Source organism: Mustela lutreola, chromosome 16, assembly GCF_030435805.1.
Source record: "Mustela lutreola isolate mMusLut2 chromosome 16, mMusLut2.pri, whole genome shotgun sequence".
In the NCBI taxonomy this organism is placed as follows: domain Eukaryota; kingdom Metazoa; phylum Chordata; class Mammalia; order Carnivora; family Mustelidae; genus Mustela; species Mustela lutreola.
The window spans coordinates 29,192,075-29,208,546 of record NC_081305.1 but is presented as its reverse complement, the minus strand read 5'-3'; the positions used below and the strand labels follow the sequence as shown (position 1 = coordinate 29,208,546).

Sequence of the window (16,472 nt, the reverse complement as noted above, 5' to 3'; positions counted from 1 at the left end):
CTGTGGGGAGTGGCCTATTAGCCAGGAAGGAGTCTTAAGGAGGATATTTTGCAATCAACCCAACACTGTGGATGGGTCAAGCAGAGAAGCTTACTCTCATGAGATGACCCAATTCTAAAGGAGTCTAGAAGCTCTCTGCCGAGTACTGGGCCACAGATGCTATCAGTGCCCTGCCAAACTACTTTCCCATCTTACTTAGAGTAAGATCAGTCTTTACCATGGCCTCCCTGGACTCCTCGGATCCCATCTCTTCCTTCCCTTCGTCACCCTCCTTCAGCCACAGTGGCCTCCTCGCTGTCCCTTAGAACTTGCCTAATGGGTCCCCCAAAGTACTCTTACCCCAGACAGATGGCTCCCACAGCCCCTGTGGCCAGCACCCTTCCCCCATCTCTCCAAAGCATTGCTCTCCAGCAGAAACCATCTTCGTATCTATTTGCTTCCATTCTGTGGCAGAGACTAGCTGTCATCCTGCCCCCATTCTCTCCCCCTTCCTTAGTGTAGAATCTTGGTTCCGACAGAGAAAAGATTGTTAGCCCATCTCCTTAAAAACCTACAATCACCAGCCTCTCTGGCAGCCCAGAGACTGAGTTCTCATCAGTGAGATAGAGGCGGCGGGCCTCTATCTAGCTGCAGGAAGAGGGTCCTGCAGTTCCTAGAGGTATAAAAGGGGAATCTGCTTGGGATTTAAGACCGGGATATCTCCGACAGCTTTGGAATCCAAGGGCTTTGTTAGCATAGCGCTCTTGTTGCCACAGTTGTGCAGACGTCTTGCCCTTCTACAGACTTCTGTTTCTGCCATGGAATGTCCGTGGACAAGTGGAGCAGCTTCTTACCTCCAACCTTGGAATGAGGTGGCGGCTTGGAGAATCCTTGGGTTCTTCCCCGTGGAACCTGTGATATACGTGGGTGTTACCTCTGAGGTAACTGAGGTTACCTCTGAGGGGCTTAGGACTTGCTTGCAAAAGTAGTTTATGAATCAGAGTAACAGGACTGGGAGTACTTTTCAGTTCCAGCACTGGAGGAAATGCAGTTAAACAGAAAAATGCTGGCCTAGCAATGGCCTCTGCTTCCTTGTCCCAAACCAGGTAATACCCCTCCTCCCAACCCTAGTGATGGTCACAAGAGATAAGGTATATGGAAGTTAACTGCATATTGGTAAAATCCCAGTTTTCTAGAGATGGGAGAAACCTTAAAGGATGGTCTGATTCAACCCTTCATTTTACAGACCTGAGCCCTGGTGACCAGAAAGCCACAGCATTGCCCCACATCACAGGGTAAGGGAGTGGCAGGGCTGGAGCTTGACCCTTGACCCCCCCCCCAACATTCTTTCTGCCATCCCTAATCCTCCTTGTCAGTGGCTAGTTGTGGTATTCCTATTCCTTCTTTGATGGTGTCTCGTACTTTTACTATCATTACTAAACCATTGGTTGTGTAGCAGGGAAATCAGTTCTATTTTTAAGAAGTATGGATTAAGATGTAAGTTCTCAATCATCTCTGTGCACTCCGCTGTATTAAATGTGGCTGGGATGTGCCCAGCTCTGCTCGAGGCTTGTAGGAGACCGCAGTGAGGAAACCAGGCAGAAATCCCCGTCTCCGGGGAGCTCATTTTACACACACGTGCGTGCACACGTGCACACAGACATACCCCAAATGGTATCAGGTGTTGTGTAGAAAAACAGTGCAGGGAAAGAAGATGGGGAGTGCTGGGCTAGGGGTTGGAGGAAAAGGGGGATGTTGCTGTCTTGGGAAGGTCACTCAAGATAGGCCGCACTGATTGGATTCTGTTTGAGCAGTGGGGGAGCAAGCCGCATGGAGCCCTTAGGGGGAAGAATTTTCAAGGTAGAAGAAACAGCAGATACTAATGCCCTGAGAATGTTCTTTGCCTCTTCAGGGAAGAGCAGATGAGCCGGTACAGAGCGGTGCAAAGGGAACAAGGGAACAAGCAGAAGCAGGGAGGGTCAGGGAACCCGGTGCAGAAAGGGTATAGATCACAAAGGGCCTTGCGCGCCATTGCAAGAATTTTGACTCTGCCTCAGCTTTTAAACCAGTGGGGAGCACAAGCTCATCAGCAGGCTGGTATGTCCTTGACAGATTGGCATTTCATTTCAGCCCCCGGTTTTCTAGGTCTGAATTCCACCGTCCCATGCCGCCGGTGTTGGGCTACACTGAGTTTTCTACTGTGCGTGCTCTTGACCCGTTAGTGAATGCTCTTTAAAGAAGAGAGGAGAAACAAAGGCCCAGTAGCCTCATGTTCGGAATAAGGTTAAAATAAACTTGGGAGATGTTTCTCGGCATCCCAGAACCAATTAAGCGGGTTACACGGAAGTATTTCTAAAAACAGCAGTACAGTGGAGCTAGACTGACAGGTGAGCAGATGGGGGAACCATCAACTCAAATTTATTTCACAGCTTACAACTCAAATGAGCATTCCAAAGTCAGAACAGCTGGCCTTTTATTCTGTAAGCCATTGTCCTTTGCTTTTGCTCATCTCTCAGGAGTACGAGTGGATTATGCTCCAGGGGCTGTCTGTCTGTCGGTCTTTGACTTTGTGGGGGGGGCGGGGGTGGGAAATCCTTTGTAGGAACCAGGCTTCTGATGTAAATCAGATTTTTCTGCAGGGCCTGCTTCTTGCATGGGTTATGAAGCTTCTAGATCCTGCAAATCAATGACATTGACCCTTTGGCTTCCGTTTACGACACTGTATTCTTGACCTACGCGACTGTTACTATCTGATCGGGAATAAATGGAATTTAACCAGAGAGCCAAAAAGCAAAAGCTTCACATCTGTAAGAAGAAATATATAATTTTTGTTCATGTGACAGTGCCTCTAAGAATGACAGTGGCCTTGCATTTCTGCTCATAAGTCATTCTGGAATCTTCGTGAAGTTGGAGACTGCCCCATGCAAACAAGTTTCAAGCAATGGGGATGTCCTGAAATTGGGAAGGGTTCTGTTTCGTCCATCATGGTCCTTTTGTGGGGTCCTGTGCTGACCGGACAGGCAGAGAAGCCATATTCTCGGGCCAAAAGGAGGGCTCAAGACTGGCCGATGGAGATTTCGTTCCAGTACCGGCATCAAATTGAACCTTCTGCCCAGCTGCAGGGAGAGCATTAATACCACTCATTAGGGCCTGTGCCTCCAAGCTTCCCTCCCAATGGCGGAGTCACTGGCAGAATATATTTTTCTCCAAAGTGTTTGTTTTCATTGTTGCCCTTTAAAAATAATGAGTTCATTCTATTCCCTCGCAAGGAAAGTTACTCTAGACTGCTTTGAAATTGTATATCTTTTGTCAGGCGTATTTCTGCGATGGTTCCATAGCTTTGTGAGCCAGGGAACCCAACCCGGCCTCTCTTAAAGCTCCTGACCAAGCGGCCTCAGACTGGATACATATAATCGTCCAGCATAGTTGACCCTTATATTGTTACCCTTGACCAGGTAGAAGTCATGCAGGTTTCAGGTGACCCTATCATGTGACCAGAGGTCACAGGTCAGCAGCTCCTAAATGTTGAGCTGTCAAGGTAGCCCATTCATCACTGTCATTATGGCACTGACAAGCCGACAAATGGACCTGGGGATGAAATTGTTCTCAACCCTCCACCCCTTGGGTTTATACCCCAGCAGTGGGCCAGGCAGTCTCACATATTAAGTGGTTCCCCAGGCCTGGCAGAGTCCCTGGAGGAAGGGAAGGACTCCAAGAGACCTGTCCTATGTGCCCGACTCCAGGAAGTCACCTGTTGCTTGCTTAGGGGGCCAGATCTCATGTCTGCAAGAGCCAGCTCTGAGTCTGGCGTCCTCTGAAATGGATATGGATATAACGTGAGTTCTTTATGGGCCCACGTGTCGCCCCTCCGTGCCCCACTTCAGCATCTTTGTGGTCTTTTGTGGCATATTAATGTGGTGCAGTGTTCTCGCAAACTGGCCTGATCCGAAGAGTCACTCGTAAAAATTCATACTGACCCGACAGACCCTCCTCTCTGAAGGGTCTGACCTGGGTCTAGGCAGCTTTGGAAAAGTGTATTTTTAACAAGGGCCCAGAGTGATCCTTTTTGATGTTGGTATTTTGGAAAAGTACAAAGATCTTAAAGTGTGCAGTCAGGCAATTTTGCCAAATCCTGACTCTGTCCTTTGTTTGGCTATGAAATCTTGGATGAATTAGTTAATCTTCGGGGCCTCAGTTTCCATTTGGAGGACCAGTGTTAATTTAAATAGCTGTATAAAGTACACGGTACTTGGTATTTGTTACTGGCTCTTTGTAATGTTTTTGTTAGCATTGCTACTGTCCCTCCGATCTGAGAAGAAATGACACTGGAGGAGCGTTGGCACAAGATAGAATTTCTTCTATCGTTCTCTCCAACAACAGCAAACACGATCTGAAGTTTTTAGACAAGCAGTTTCGGAGAGGGTAAGGAGGTGTGAGGCTTACACAGCGTCGCCGCATGGATTGGAGGAGACAGCAGATACTCGCACGAGAAGGGGAAAGGACACGGCACTCCCGGGCCTGAAAGAAAGCGTGACAATGGCCTTGAGCTGTTCCATCACCAGAATGTATCTCTGATTTTTATACCAGCAAGAGGCTCTTGTGTCCCATGTCTCTTCATCTCCTAACCTCCTGCAGATACTAACTGGGCACCTTTATCCTTACCCCTGAGTCTTCTCCTCTTTGGTGAGGCTTTGCCATTGGCCAGAGGAGCTCTTAGCAGTGATTAGAGTGGAAAGAAGCTTTGATTCGATGAGCCAGAAGGATGGGAAACCCTTATCAAAGGAAATTTCTCCATGGAGTCCCAAGTTAGAACTCTAAATGTTTTGTGTGGTTTGTTTTTCAAATATAACCGAATCAACAGAATAAAACCCCAACCCCTGATAATCGTGGTTATTGGGCCATATAGTATATTACTGTGCTCTTACAGAGAAATCAGAGGTAGTAGAAGAATTGGGAATCACAAAAACCACGGTTTATATGGAAAATGCCTTTTGAGTTCCAAATGAAGGTGGAGAACACAAGTCATTTCCAGGAGCTGGGCTGTGTCCTGTGCTGTTTCCTTCTCTTCCCAGTGTGTAGATGGTATGGACCCCCGCTCGGTGTTCCATGAATATGCCGACTGACCGACTAAGACTTGGACAGCAGGCTTATCCATGCTGAATGGCACAATGATTTCTGGAAAAATGGCTAGATGGCCATGTGGCTTGATGGCCTGGCATTCACAAGCCTGTTGGAGATACTTGATTCTTAACACACCTCAGCAGACTATGCTCTTAGGCTCTTCACATCTTTCCTGAAGTGTAAACTCCAGATAGATTCTTACACAACTAGAAGTTAAGCCAAGCCTTCTCTGTCAAGTGGTCATGGTTGAAAAATACTACCGATGGGGCGCCTGGGTGGCTCAATGGGTTAAGCCTCTGCCTTCAGCTCAGGTCATGATCTCAGGGTCCTGGGATCAAGCCCCGCATCAGGCTCTCTGCTTAGCAGGGAGCCTGCTTTTTCCTCTCTCTCTGCCTACTTGTGATCTCTCTGTCAAATAAATAAATCTTTAAAAAAAAAAAAAAGAAAAGAAAAATACTACCGACTAAAAACGTACATTGACCTGAAAAAAAAAAAAAAAGAAAGAAAAAAAAAAGCTGACCCATGGGCCAAAGTTTGGCTTTTCCTCACTCTGATGTGTGTTGACTTTACTGATCTGGAAACATTAACATGTGGTACAGAGGCAAGAGGTTAAAAGCCTTTCAGAGAGAAAGTGAACACGTCCTTTGTTGAAACTCATTTAGCCATTGGGTTTGCTTAGTAGTTCTGCAGTGGGTAAACTGAGTTCTAGCAGTTTAAGAAACCAATTTTCTAAAGCCAGCTTTGTCAAGGTTGAGTGTTATGGTAGATACAACAGGGCTGCTGTTTGTTTTCAGAGGGGCCCACGGTGCTGTGATGGCCACAATGGAAGGTTGGAGAAGACGAATTATAAATGGGTTAGCTCACTTCTCTTGAAAGGACTTGGCATGTCAAGTGGAGGTTATTAGAAACTGGACCACGTACTCTTCTTACCACTGACGAAGACAGATTATTTGGAGCAAAGCGTAGTGAGACCATGAGAAACAGCCCAGTGAGGAGTGGCCACTCACTCAAGGTCCCATCTAAAATGTCACGTTCAAGGTAGACCTCAAGGAGAGTCTGAATGACGTGTGCAAACCCCCAAATTTGTACATAAAGTACCCATCAGGGATTTAGATAGGATGGTATATGAAAAATACGTGGGTTTGAACATGAGAATCCCCCTGTGGGAAAAGATGCTGTGACTCTCATGGTCCCAGAGAGAATGGGAAGAACAGAGAAACTCCATCCCCTCTGTTGGTCTCCTGCTCCCTCCAAGGCCTAAAAACCCATAGCGGCGCTGGTTGCCCCCATTATCTCATTATTTCTCGCTGTTTCCATGCTGATCCCGCCAACTGGGTTTTGCAGCTAAATGTCGATTTAACGTGAGGCCATACCAGTGTGGGCTGCGTGAGCGAGGCCTCCGAGGCCTTCCATTCTGGCTTGTATGGTTAGAGGGAATGCGTTCTGCTGGGGCTGGTAGCCTAAGACAGACTCCTGCTCACCAGCCGGAGTGACCGTCAGCTCCTCATTGCAAATTACAATTCTGGAGAAGACTCTGACTTGAAGAGAAGTGCACTTTTTATAGTTCACTGGGTATTTTCTGGTGAAGTTGTGAGTTTAAATCACTCCAGTCTTTAGAAGCGCGAGCTCTTTCATTTTTACTTCTAAGCGTTACGAGAGCCCGTGGCCAGCATTGCATAATCAGTGGGGTTTTAAAAACAGGACCTGTGTCTGCACAGAAGGGAAAGGGATATTGAGACATAATTATACATTTGTGCAGTATTCTACCTATTTTAAAGGGCTTTTATGGACATATTTGGTTTTATCTCCGCATAACCCGGTGAAGCAGAGAACCATTGGCTTCATGTAACCGCAGAGGAAGGGAAGAAGTTGAGCAATTTTTCTCAAGGTCACCCCGGGAATATAGTTAGAGACAGTTTATGCCCCTAAAAGATGAACATGTGTCTTTCATTTCTCCAGACCGTAGATGCTTATGCCGTAAGAAACACCAAGTCGTCAGAGCGCAAAGGAAGCTTGGTCAGTCGTTTGCTGTGATAACAGTTCTTCTAGAACTTGAAGGAAAAAAAAAAAAAGTCTTGCTCTTCCTTCTCCCTAAAAGGGTTTGGAGTCTCCTGGATATCTAAATGTGTCAAGAACAGCTAAATAGTCGGGGAACGGGGCCCGTTTTAGTCCAAAAAGAAGCACATGAGATTGATGGAATGTGCTAGAAAGGGAAGCCAGCTGGATGCCCAGGCCGGGCCCAGCCCTTGCTCCCCTACACCCGCCCTGATCAACCATGGGGTAAGGCAGCCCTCACTCGAAATGGGGATCAAATACCCACCTTGCCCGTCTCTCTCAGATTGTAAAAAATCAAGTTAAGGCAGTGCTGTATATTCAGCATCTTTTGTTTAAACAGCTACAAAATATAATTGTTTTAAGCAGGAGTTACTCTTTGCTCTCCTGTTTCCCATTAAAGAACTCCCTCTCAGGAGTTTTTTTCTTGTCTCCTCAGCAGGGTGTGCCTGGTAATATGGTCCCCATGAAGTTCTCGGTATTTTGTTGTTTTTTTTTTTGTTTTTTAAGCTTACTTATCTTGATGATTCTCTTAGTAGGCATCCTCTCTCTTGAAATCTTTATCACGTCACCAAGAGTTATGGAAATGTTACCTGTCCTCCTTCATTTGTTGCAAAATTTAAGGACAAGGAGGAAGACCGTATATGTTTTCTTAAAATCAATGGCCAGCACATTACTGTAAAACCTATTGATTAAAAACACGAAGTATAATGTTAGTCATTTAGTCTGTGAAGTGGTGCAATAAGGGAAGAAATTTATCCTTTGACTTTTGCATTAACCTTTTATTGACTGCTTGCATACCCATAATTAACACACACTTTAGCTAAAGTGGTTAATTTTAGCATGGCGGCCAGTGTTCACTAATGTGGCCGCCATCCTGATCGCCCAGATGCACGTGTGGCCCTTAGGGAAATCCGGGGCGCAGAGGCACCATGTGAGTCACACCTGTGGGGAGAGAAGAGGGACCTGTGGGCAGCCCGCTACGGGGCCAGCCAGTGGGACACCTGTCAGTTGCTTCCCATTAGGACACCAGGTCATTTAGGGAGAACCATTCCTACATAGCCAGAGTTTTGGGGATACAGAGTTTCGTTCATACAGTCCTTGGAATCTTGGAATAATGTGAATTTGGGAGGGAGAGAGATGACGTGTATATTATTTTCCTTTTCTCCCTCTGTAATGCTTCATGAAAGGGGCAGTGCTTTCTGGGTAGATCCAAGTTTATTTGCTAGCCAAAGAAGCATGGAAAATAGGATTTGCTTTAGGATGGGAATACAGAGGACAAGATTGAAAGGTAAAAAGAGAACTTTGTTACTGTTAGGTGGGTCCAGAATGATCTGCTGTCCTAGGGAACACTGAGTTTAGGAGAATTTTTTTTTGTAACTTTCTTGGGAAAAGTCATCCAGCTGTGGTCATTGAAACTGCCTTGTTTGCATGCAGAGACCTATTTGGAAAACACCAGCACACCCTTGTTTTCTGGGTAAGAATTTGTCCCAAATAGAAACACAATTGGAACCAAAACCAAAAGCCAGTATTTTCCTGCTTTCATACCCAGATGATCCCTGCACACATTATGCTGTGTCAGCAGCGGCATCTCAATTTGGAGGCAGGACGATCCACATATCCTTGGCAGGCAAGCCGGTGGCAACGGATGTTGTAGTAAAAAGGGGGGGAAGTAACTGACAGGTGGGGAGCATGGCCAGCATGTCAGCCAGGCCTCTTTGGTTGCAAGTGACAGGAAAACCTAACTCAATCATGGCTATGGAACTAAAAAATTCTTTTTTTTTTTTTTTTTTTACAGATTTTTAAAAATATATATATTTATTTAACAGTCAGAGATCACAGGCAGGCAGAGAGAGAGGGGGAAGCAGGCTCCCTGCTGAGCAGAGAGCCCGATGCGGGGCTTGATCCCAGGACCCTGAGATCATGATCTGAGCGGAAGGCAGAGGCTTTAACCCACTGAACCACCCAGGTGCCCCAAGGAACTAAAAAATTCTAAGCATGCCTGACTTCAGGTGAGGATTGATCCAGCTACAAACAATATTGCCTAGGACCCAGCCCCTTGCTGCACCAAGCAAAAATGACTGTGGCTCTCCCAGACAGTGCATCCTGATAACTCACAGGAGATAAGAAAGGCTTTTCCCACAGCTCCCACATCAGTCCTCTGGTTTCACCCTACCTCTTGCCCCAGATCGGGTCATATGCCTCCCCCAAAACCTCTTCCTGTGGCTGGGAGAGTGGATGTACTCATTAGGCTAAGCTGGCTATAGCAGGAGAGCCAATCCCACCCAAACCACGTGGCCAGGCACGGAGAGGGGATGGATTTCCCTATGGGAAAATTACAGCCCTCTTGGTGGGGATAGTAGGGATAGACACAGCCTGCAAATGTGTGCCGCAGTCAGCGTTCCTAAAACATGACCTAAGAGAACTTAGGGCCCCTTTATTTTGCAAGGAACTGTAGAGTCTATGTGCTAAGAATCAGTCCTACTTTCTTCCCTGTAAATGCCACATCAATCTGGAAGAGCCACCTGTTCGAAAGTCTGATGACAGCACCTTTTACTAATTCTAGGTCTTCGGGAGCAACGGTTGAGACTTTCTGGGTCAGAGCATTTGAGCCTGTCTCTGGGAGGCTGTAGGAGCTTGACTACCTAAGCCTCAGCGTCCAGGCCTATCATGTGGTGTGGGACTCAGACTCAGGCTCAGTGTGATTCGAGCCAGAAAGAGCGGCTTCCTTATCTCTACAGGGACGACAGGCAGCTCTGGTCTTGGCATTATCACCTGTCCGTCACTAGTCCTCATGGTAGAAATAACGGTGGCGATGATAATATTTAATATCTGTTGAGTGCTTACTCTGTGCCAGGCGCTGTTCTAAGCACCCTGCATGTATGTATTCATTTATCCTTCCCAACACCCCGTGAATACCCAACATCCTCCTCCTCATCATCATCCTCACTCCCACCGGACAGGGAGTTGAGGCTCCGCTCAAGGGTGAGAAACCAGCCTGGGATGTCCTTTCCCCCACACAGCAGCAGGTGCCAAGTTCTCCACGACGCTTCAACCTCCCTCCTGCCCCATCCTAGGAGATGAGCCAAAAGGAGGCAGAAAGAGTGATTTGAGCAAGAGGAATTGAAACTGAAAAGGGGCGGGACACCTGGGTGTCTCAGTAGGTTAAGGCTCTGCCTTTGACTTAGGTAATGATCTCAGGGTCCCAGGATCGATACCCATGTCAGGCTCCCTCCCCACTCAGCGGGTAGCCTGTTTCTGCCTCTCCCTCCGCCCCTCCCATGCTTGTGCTTTCTCTGGCTGTTTCTCTCAAATAAATAAATAAAATCTTTTAAAAAAAAAAAAAAAAAGGAAAGAAAGAAACTGAAAAGGGGCTACGCCTTCAAGCCATCCTCAATCCCTTCTCTTTCGGTTTCTGCAATCTGGCGTGATATGGAACCAGACACTAGGATTTGAAGCAGGGGGTGGCCATCCTCCCCCGTAGGTAAGGCATCACCTGAAATAATGAGTCCTCTGCTGGGGCCCCGTCACTACCTTTCGGAAATCGGCAAGGAGCATGGGGCATTAAAAGACGTTTGAAAGTGACCTTGAAAGCTGTGAATTCAGAGCAGGAAGAGACCCCCACAAAGGGTTCTCCCTCCAGCCCAGAGGGAAGCCAGTGACGGTAGCCAGCCCTTAGCCTCTCGGGTCCTGCATGGAAAGAAGTCATTCCCACACCAGCCTGGCCTTTCTTTGGGGGGCAGGAAATCACAGAGCAGCTGGACCCAGAGGAAAAGCTCGGGATTGGGGGGGAAGGTGTATACAACAGGGCATAAGCAAACCTCTCTGGCAGGCTTTCCTATTTTTAATACTTTCTCAAAGCGATGGGGCAAACCCATCTGACAGGTGAGAAAGCATCTCTATTGACTTTTTACAAACCTGATGATATTCTAGGTGGATCGACACTTATCATAGGCCTTTAATCTGCCAGCCGGGATAATGTGTGCGCAGATAATTTATCCGCTGAGAGGTTGAGCTGCTCAATTTGGAATAACTTTCCCTACCTAGTAAATTGAGCATTACCCTGTGATTTCGAAGCAGAGAGAGAGCACAATTTGAAAAGCTTTGCCGAGTTCCTTTGTAATTAGTCGCAGCTCCCCCTGAATGTTAATTTCCCTCCCTCCCCTTCCTGTGATTTAGAGACTGTCTCTAGAACCACAGAGAGGCAGCCTCAACACCAGGGCAGCAAGAGGCACCGTCCCCAACACCTATCACCAGGTCGTCTACAGAACACACCCTCCGTTCTTCAGCTCTGTGTGGGGCTTATCAGTGCAAACAGTTTAATATTTATGCTAAGAGGATTGTCAAAAGCAGCTTCTGTTGCTTTAATTCTTGTTTTAAATAAATAATGAGAACATTTAAACACATTACTCTTCTTGGGGCCCTGAGGTCAGCTAATCTTATTATTTATGAAGTGATGTGGTACATAATAGTACTTAGTGCATGTTAACAGACGCTATTATCAGGGTCTGATGCGGAGAGCTGAAGATATATTGGAATGTTATGTGTAATGTACGACGGATTGAGTGCAGAGGATGCCGGTAGAGCAATTAACCACACGAGAAAATAGGTATAAAGTTGAAGTATGTTTTCCCGTGGGGATCCCCTCACCATTAATAATTCCCCAGAGAAGAAGATGTCTTTTCGTTAGGAACCTTCCCCTACCATCAGGCTCCAACATAGGACCGGGATAGTCTGTCCTTTGATGTCTTCGGCGTTCGTCCTCCACAGGAGATGGATCGTGGCGATGGCCACTTTTTAATTGATTTCGAGAACAATGCGGAGAAGCTGGGCGTGGGGAAGAACCCGTGCATCTCTTTCTGGTGTACTCCTGCTATTTCTTCCGGGTACACAGGCTTCCACCGCCGCGCCCTCCAAGGGAGTAGGGAAACTCTTCGTTTCTTATCGCCATTTGTGTTTCATTCTCTCTGATCCTCATTTTTTCAGACAAATAAAGCTAAAGCCACTGAGCTTTCCCTGACCAATTTTAAATAAGCTGGTCTCTCTGAGAGGTCGATGCCAGCCAAGCTGGGGATGATGCTGTCCCCAACTTTTTTCCTACAAGGCTATAATTTAGTTGCATATGATAATTAATTTCTCTACTATTGATGAATAATCCATTTAATAAAAACTGTGATTTAAGTGTTTTCCTTAGGGAGTAACTCTTGCTAGCCTTTTAATTTAATTTTGTGGAAGTTTTCCCCACCTATTCATCAGTGGAAATGATTATTAACCTCTATTTGCATATATCCTTATAAATCCGTCTCTCCTTGGAGTGCCTTTTTCTGAGCACAGCAAGCTGGGACACTTGTAAATCTCTAGAATCTCCAAAGTCAATCCCGGCCCGTAATATTGTTTAATCTATTCTTGGACGTTTTAATGCAGTAAATTCAATTTAATCTTTCCCAGTAATCTAGTAATACATCGAAATCCCCCAAACATTTAAATCTGATAATGGCTTAATCACACACTTTAAATAACAGTTGAGATAATGAAAAAATAATTCACCGTTTTCAAGGCAGAGTAACTGAATTTCCCTGGTGATTGGCTTCTGTGAAGCCACTAGAGATAATACAAAGCTGGGAATCGAAAAAAGAAAAAGAAGTTCCAACGCTATGAGGAACAGCTCTTCTGTCTTCTAAACACCTGCTTTGTGCCTGGTGAGCACCTTCTTTCATTTGATCCTTACCACCGCCGCGAAGCACTGTCTTTGCAGTGCTTGGCGGTGTCGTTCCCAAATGCCCGTGAATTGGGGTCTTTCCGGAATTTCTTCGCATGGGTTAATTGCCTCTTCCTACTCTTCCAGGTGCCAGTCCCAGATTGCCCGAACCTTACCTGTGGATCAGAAGCCAGAGTGTCGGCCGTACTGGGAAAAGCATGACCCTTCGATGCCTCTGCCATTCGATCTCACAGACATCGTTTCAGAACTCAGAGGTCTGCTTCTGGAAGGAAAACCCTAGAAGGAGCACAAATCTTAGGTGGAGGAGGAAAAGATATTTTTGGCTTCCTTCCTCCAGCCTTGCCATGGGCTTGGGCAAGGGCAGTATGGGTAGTGTTGATTTTAGATTTTAGAACCTGGGTCCCTTTAGAGGGAGTAGGGAATGAAGCCCATGAATGTTAAAATGTTTAAAAATGGCACAGTGATATAATCTGATTTGGTACGAAACAAGAACCTACCCCCCGAATACTATTCCCCACTTGGATTTTTCACGGGAGCCATTTCAGCTCCCAAGGGCCCAGGCGGCAGGGGTGAGCCCAGTCTTTGGCCGAACCCAACCCACTTTCCACCTTCCCCAGCCTTTTCAGAAACTCCAGAGTAGAAGGCTGCAAAGTCATTCGAAGGAAGACAGAACCTAGATACTGCCACCCCCATTTCTTACCACGCCCTCTAGAGGCTGTGCTGTCCAATATGGTAGCCCCTAGCTGGGTGTGGCTTCTTAAATCCATTTTCCATCATAATAAAAATTCCGTTCCTCAGCTGCTTAATAGCCACACGTGTCTGGTGACTAGTATATTGGGCAAAACAGATGCAGAACATTTTCCTCATCGTGGAAAGTCCTGTTGGATAACACTTCTATAAAAAGTTTGAGAGCAGGAAATTCTCTTCTCCACTTGTCTGTAGCCACCATCCCCATACGCGAAAGGAATGAAAAGAAGCGTGTCACTGAAGAGAAGCCACTGGCTCTTCTGTAAAAGCCTGAGTTATGAGTTCTGTACTTTGCCCCCCGGGAATGAGGAGGTGTTGGAAATTAAAATACACTTGACATCTGTCATTGGGAAGGATCCCTGAGCTAATGAAAGAGATATAGCCCTGTTGGCATTGCTTCATGGATTTAGCCCGCATGTGCATTTTTCTGGAATTCTCTCATCTGTATGTAATGACAGGTGGACTCGAGGCCCGAGGAGCCCCAGTGCCCCATCCTGATGACATCTGTGCATTAGAGAGGCGATGTATTATAGAGGTTAAAACCTGGGCTCTGGCTTTAGAGCGCACTGGCTCTGTGACTTTTGGCGTGTCACTTTGCCTCAGTCTCCTGTTCCATATGATGGGGATACTAAACGCACCAACTCACAAGGTGAAGAGTAAAGGGACTAACCTAGCTACAGGTGTAGAACAACTCCTGACAAGTAGTTAGATACCAAGTAAATATTAGTATTTTTCTGTATCTGTAAGCTGACCTGGTGTAGACGCTGTCCCCTCCTTCCTCCGTCCTCATGACGATTTTGTCTCGTGATGCCATGATCTCATCCCTCCCTTTCTAGCTTAGCTCCTGCCCTGTGGTGACCCCAGAAATCATGGGAGTAGTTCGCCCCTCGCCCCAATCTGGGACCTTCTCTTGTAGTGGTTTACCATAGTTTGGGAGCTGAAGAGCTCTTGTGCTTCCTGAGAGACTCTCTCCTGCCCTGAGACTCTCCGGGTTCAAGGTGGCGTTCACGTCCATGGAGCTAACCGCCGAAGCGCCACCTTACGCAGAGCAGCCAGGGTTTCATGGTCTGGAGACTCGGTTCTCTCAGACCACAGATAAATTCCCCGATGTCCTTAGGCCTCATCGGGAAGAAAGAGAGGAAGTGCGGCCCACTGGGCTGTTGTAGAGATGACATGAGCTCCGGGACCTAAGGAGCGTGTGGCGGCATTGCCTCCGCTGTTGTATTTGGTGCCGGTGCGTGTTCCATGTTCCGTTTCCTGAGGTGTCGATATTTCAGAATTGGGAGGTTTCCTATAAAATAAAAACGTGTGTGTTCTCCCTAGAATTCAGAACATCTGGCAGCCCTCGGCCTCCGTCCTGGCATGGTGACGAGCTAGGTAGCGTCTCCTCGTGCTCGGGCGGGTCGGGAGCCCTCCATGGCCCCTGGTGCTCCCTCTTGTCATTTATCAGCACCCAACCCCCGGCGGACAGCACCCCGCACCTGCTTGCTTGCACCCCTATGTTAGAATAGATAATCATGTTTAGTGCTTTCCCTGATGTGTGTGTGTTACTCTTGAGCTCTGTTTGTGGCCTACTTGTAGTAATGTGTCTTGTACATCATAAAACATTCATACACAATAAAAATTATTAAAAGGCTAAGACTAGAAATTGAAAGAGGGTCCTGCTTGTCTCTGCTCGCACGCTGGTGGGTGGGCCTGCTCCCTTGGCTCAGCGGGGGCTCGGTGGAAATGGTTCTCGAAGACCTCCAGATGGGCCCAGGTGGTGCACCACCACGGTGGGAGAAACCACTACCTAGTGAATCCGAAAGGTGAGATCTCATTTCCGCTGAAGAAATGACGGCTTTCAGCAAGCATGGGCTTGGCGCGTGTGGGGATGATGTGTGCTCTGCGGGAAACCATCGTGAAGGGGGTTGCAGGGGGCCAGTGGCCGTCAACTCAGTTTCTGAAGAGCCACCGGAAGGCCTATTGCCCCTGAGAGCTAGGGGAGGACTTCCCTGGGAACACGGGCCATGTGTGGGGTTGAGGGAGTGGGCAGCCTGGTCCGGGGACCACCCTGAGTCAGTAGACCCCGCCCCCGCTTCCTGCCCGGCTTCCCGGCCCCCTGGTCCCAGCGATCTGGGGAGCTCCCTGTGCACCAAGATGCTCCTGACTCCCTCTCCCTTCTGCCCTCGCACAAACCTTGCTTGACCACCTGGCCCCACTCAGTGGGCTTGGGACAGACAGCAGACCAGCAACTCAATAACAAGATGGTTTCAGACAGTTGTAAGTGCCTGAAGGGAGCCCACTGGGTGAATGTTGCTGGGGACTGACTCAGATCAGGTCAGGGAAAGCAGAGGTGATGGGGAAGAGCTTTCCAGGATAGGGAACAGCGGGCAGGAAGGTCCTGAGACAGGAAAGTGCAGCAGGCAGGTGCCCCCTCAATTCCCTGGTGGAAGCGGGAAATTGGGAGTGCGAGGGATACATCCGGGGGGGCAGGGCGGGGCAGGGGGGGCAGAGCGTAGGTCTGGTTCCAGACCCCTGAGAAACATCCATGGGTTCTGCGTGGGGTGGTGGTGCCGTCTTCTCTGGACTCTCGGGAGTTGTTCAAAGAGCAGATGGTCCATCCAAAGGCACAGTGTTCTCACTGGGACTTTCACGCCCTGGCCAAGATCTTGGGATGGGGAGGATGTGCTGGGGGCCCCTCCGGGTGCGTGAGGGGACACCCTGCCCTACTGTCTCACCCAAGCAGCTCCTGTGGCCGCAGCCTCCCTGCCCGGGGAGCTGCCTAGACAGAAAAGAGCAGGGTCATGGCATCGCTTGTGACACAATTTTAGTAATAAGCTTCTAAATCCATCACCAGCTGAATTGAGGGAGG

General features: G+C 47.8%; 1 protein-coding gene across 1 annotated transcript in view; it reads left to right on the top strand.

The window, feature by feature from the left end:
• FTO (FTO alpha-ketoglutarate dependent dioxygenase) overlaps positions 1-15,272 on the top strand; it is a 373,670-nt gene extending 358,398 nt beyond the window's left edge. Inside the window, exon 9 of the mRNA XM_059152155.1 lies at positions 12,998-15,272. Within this exon, the coding sequence (XP_059008138.1) occupies positions 12,998-13,151 (154 nt within the window). The 3' untranslated portion in view covers positions 13,152-15,272. The remainder of the gene's footprint in view (positions 1-12,997) is intronic.
• Positions 15,273-16,472: the final 1,200 nt, after the last annotated feature.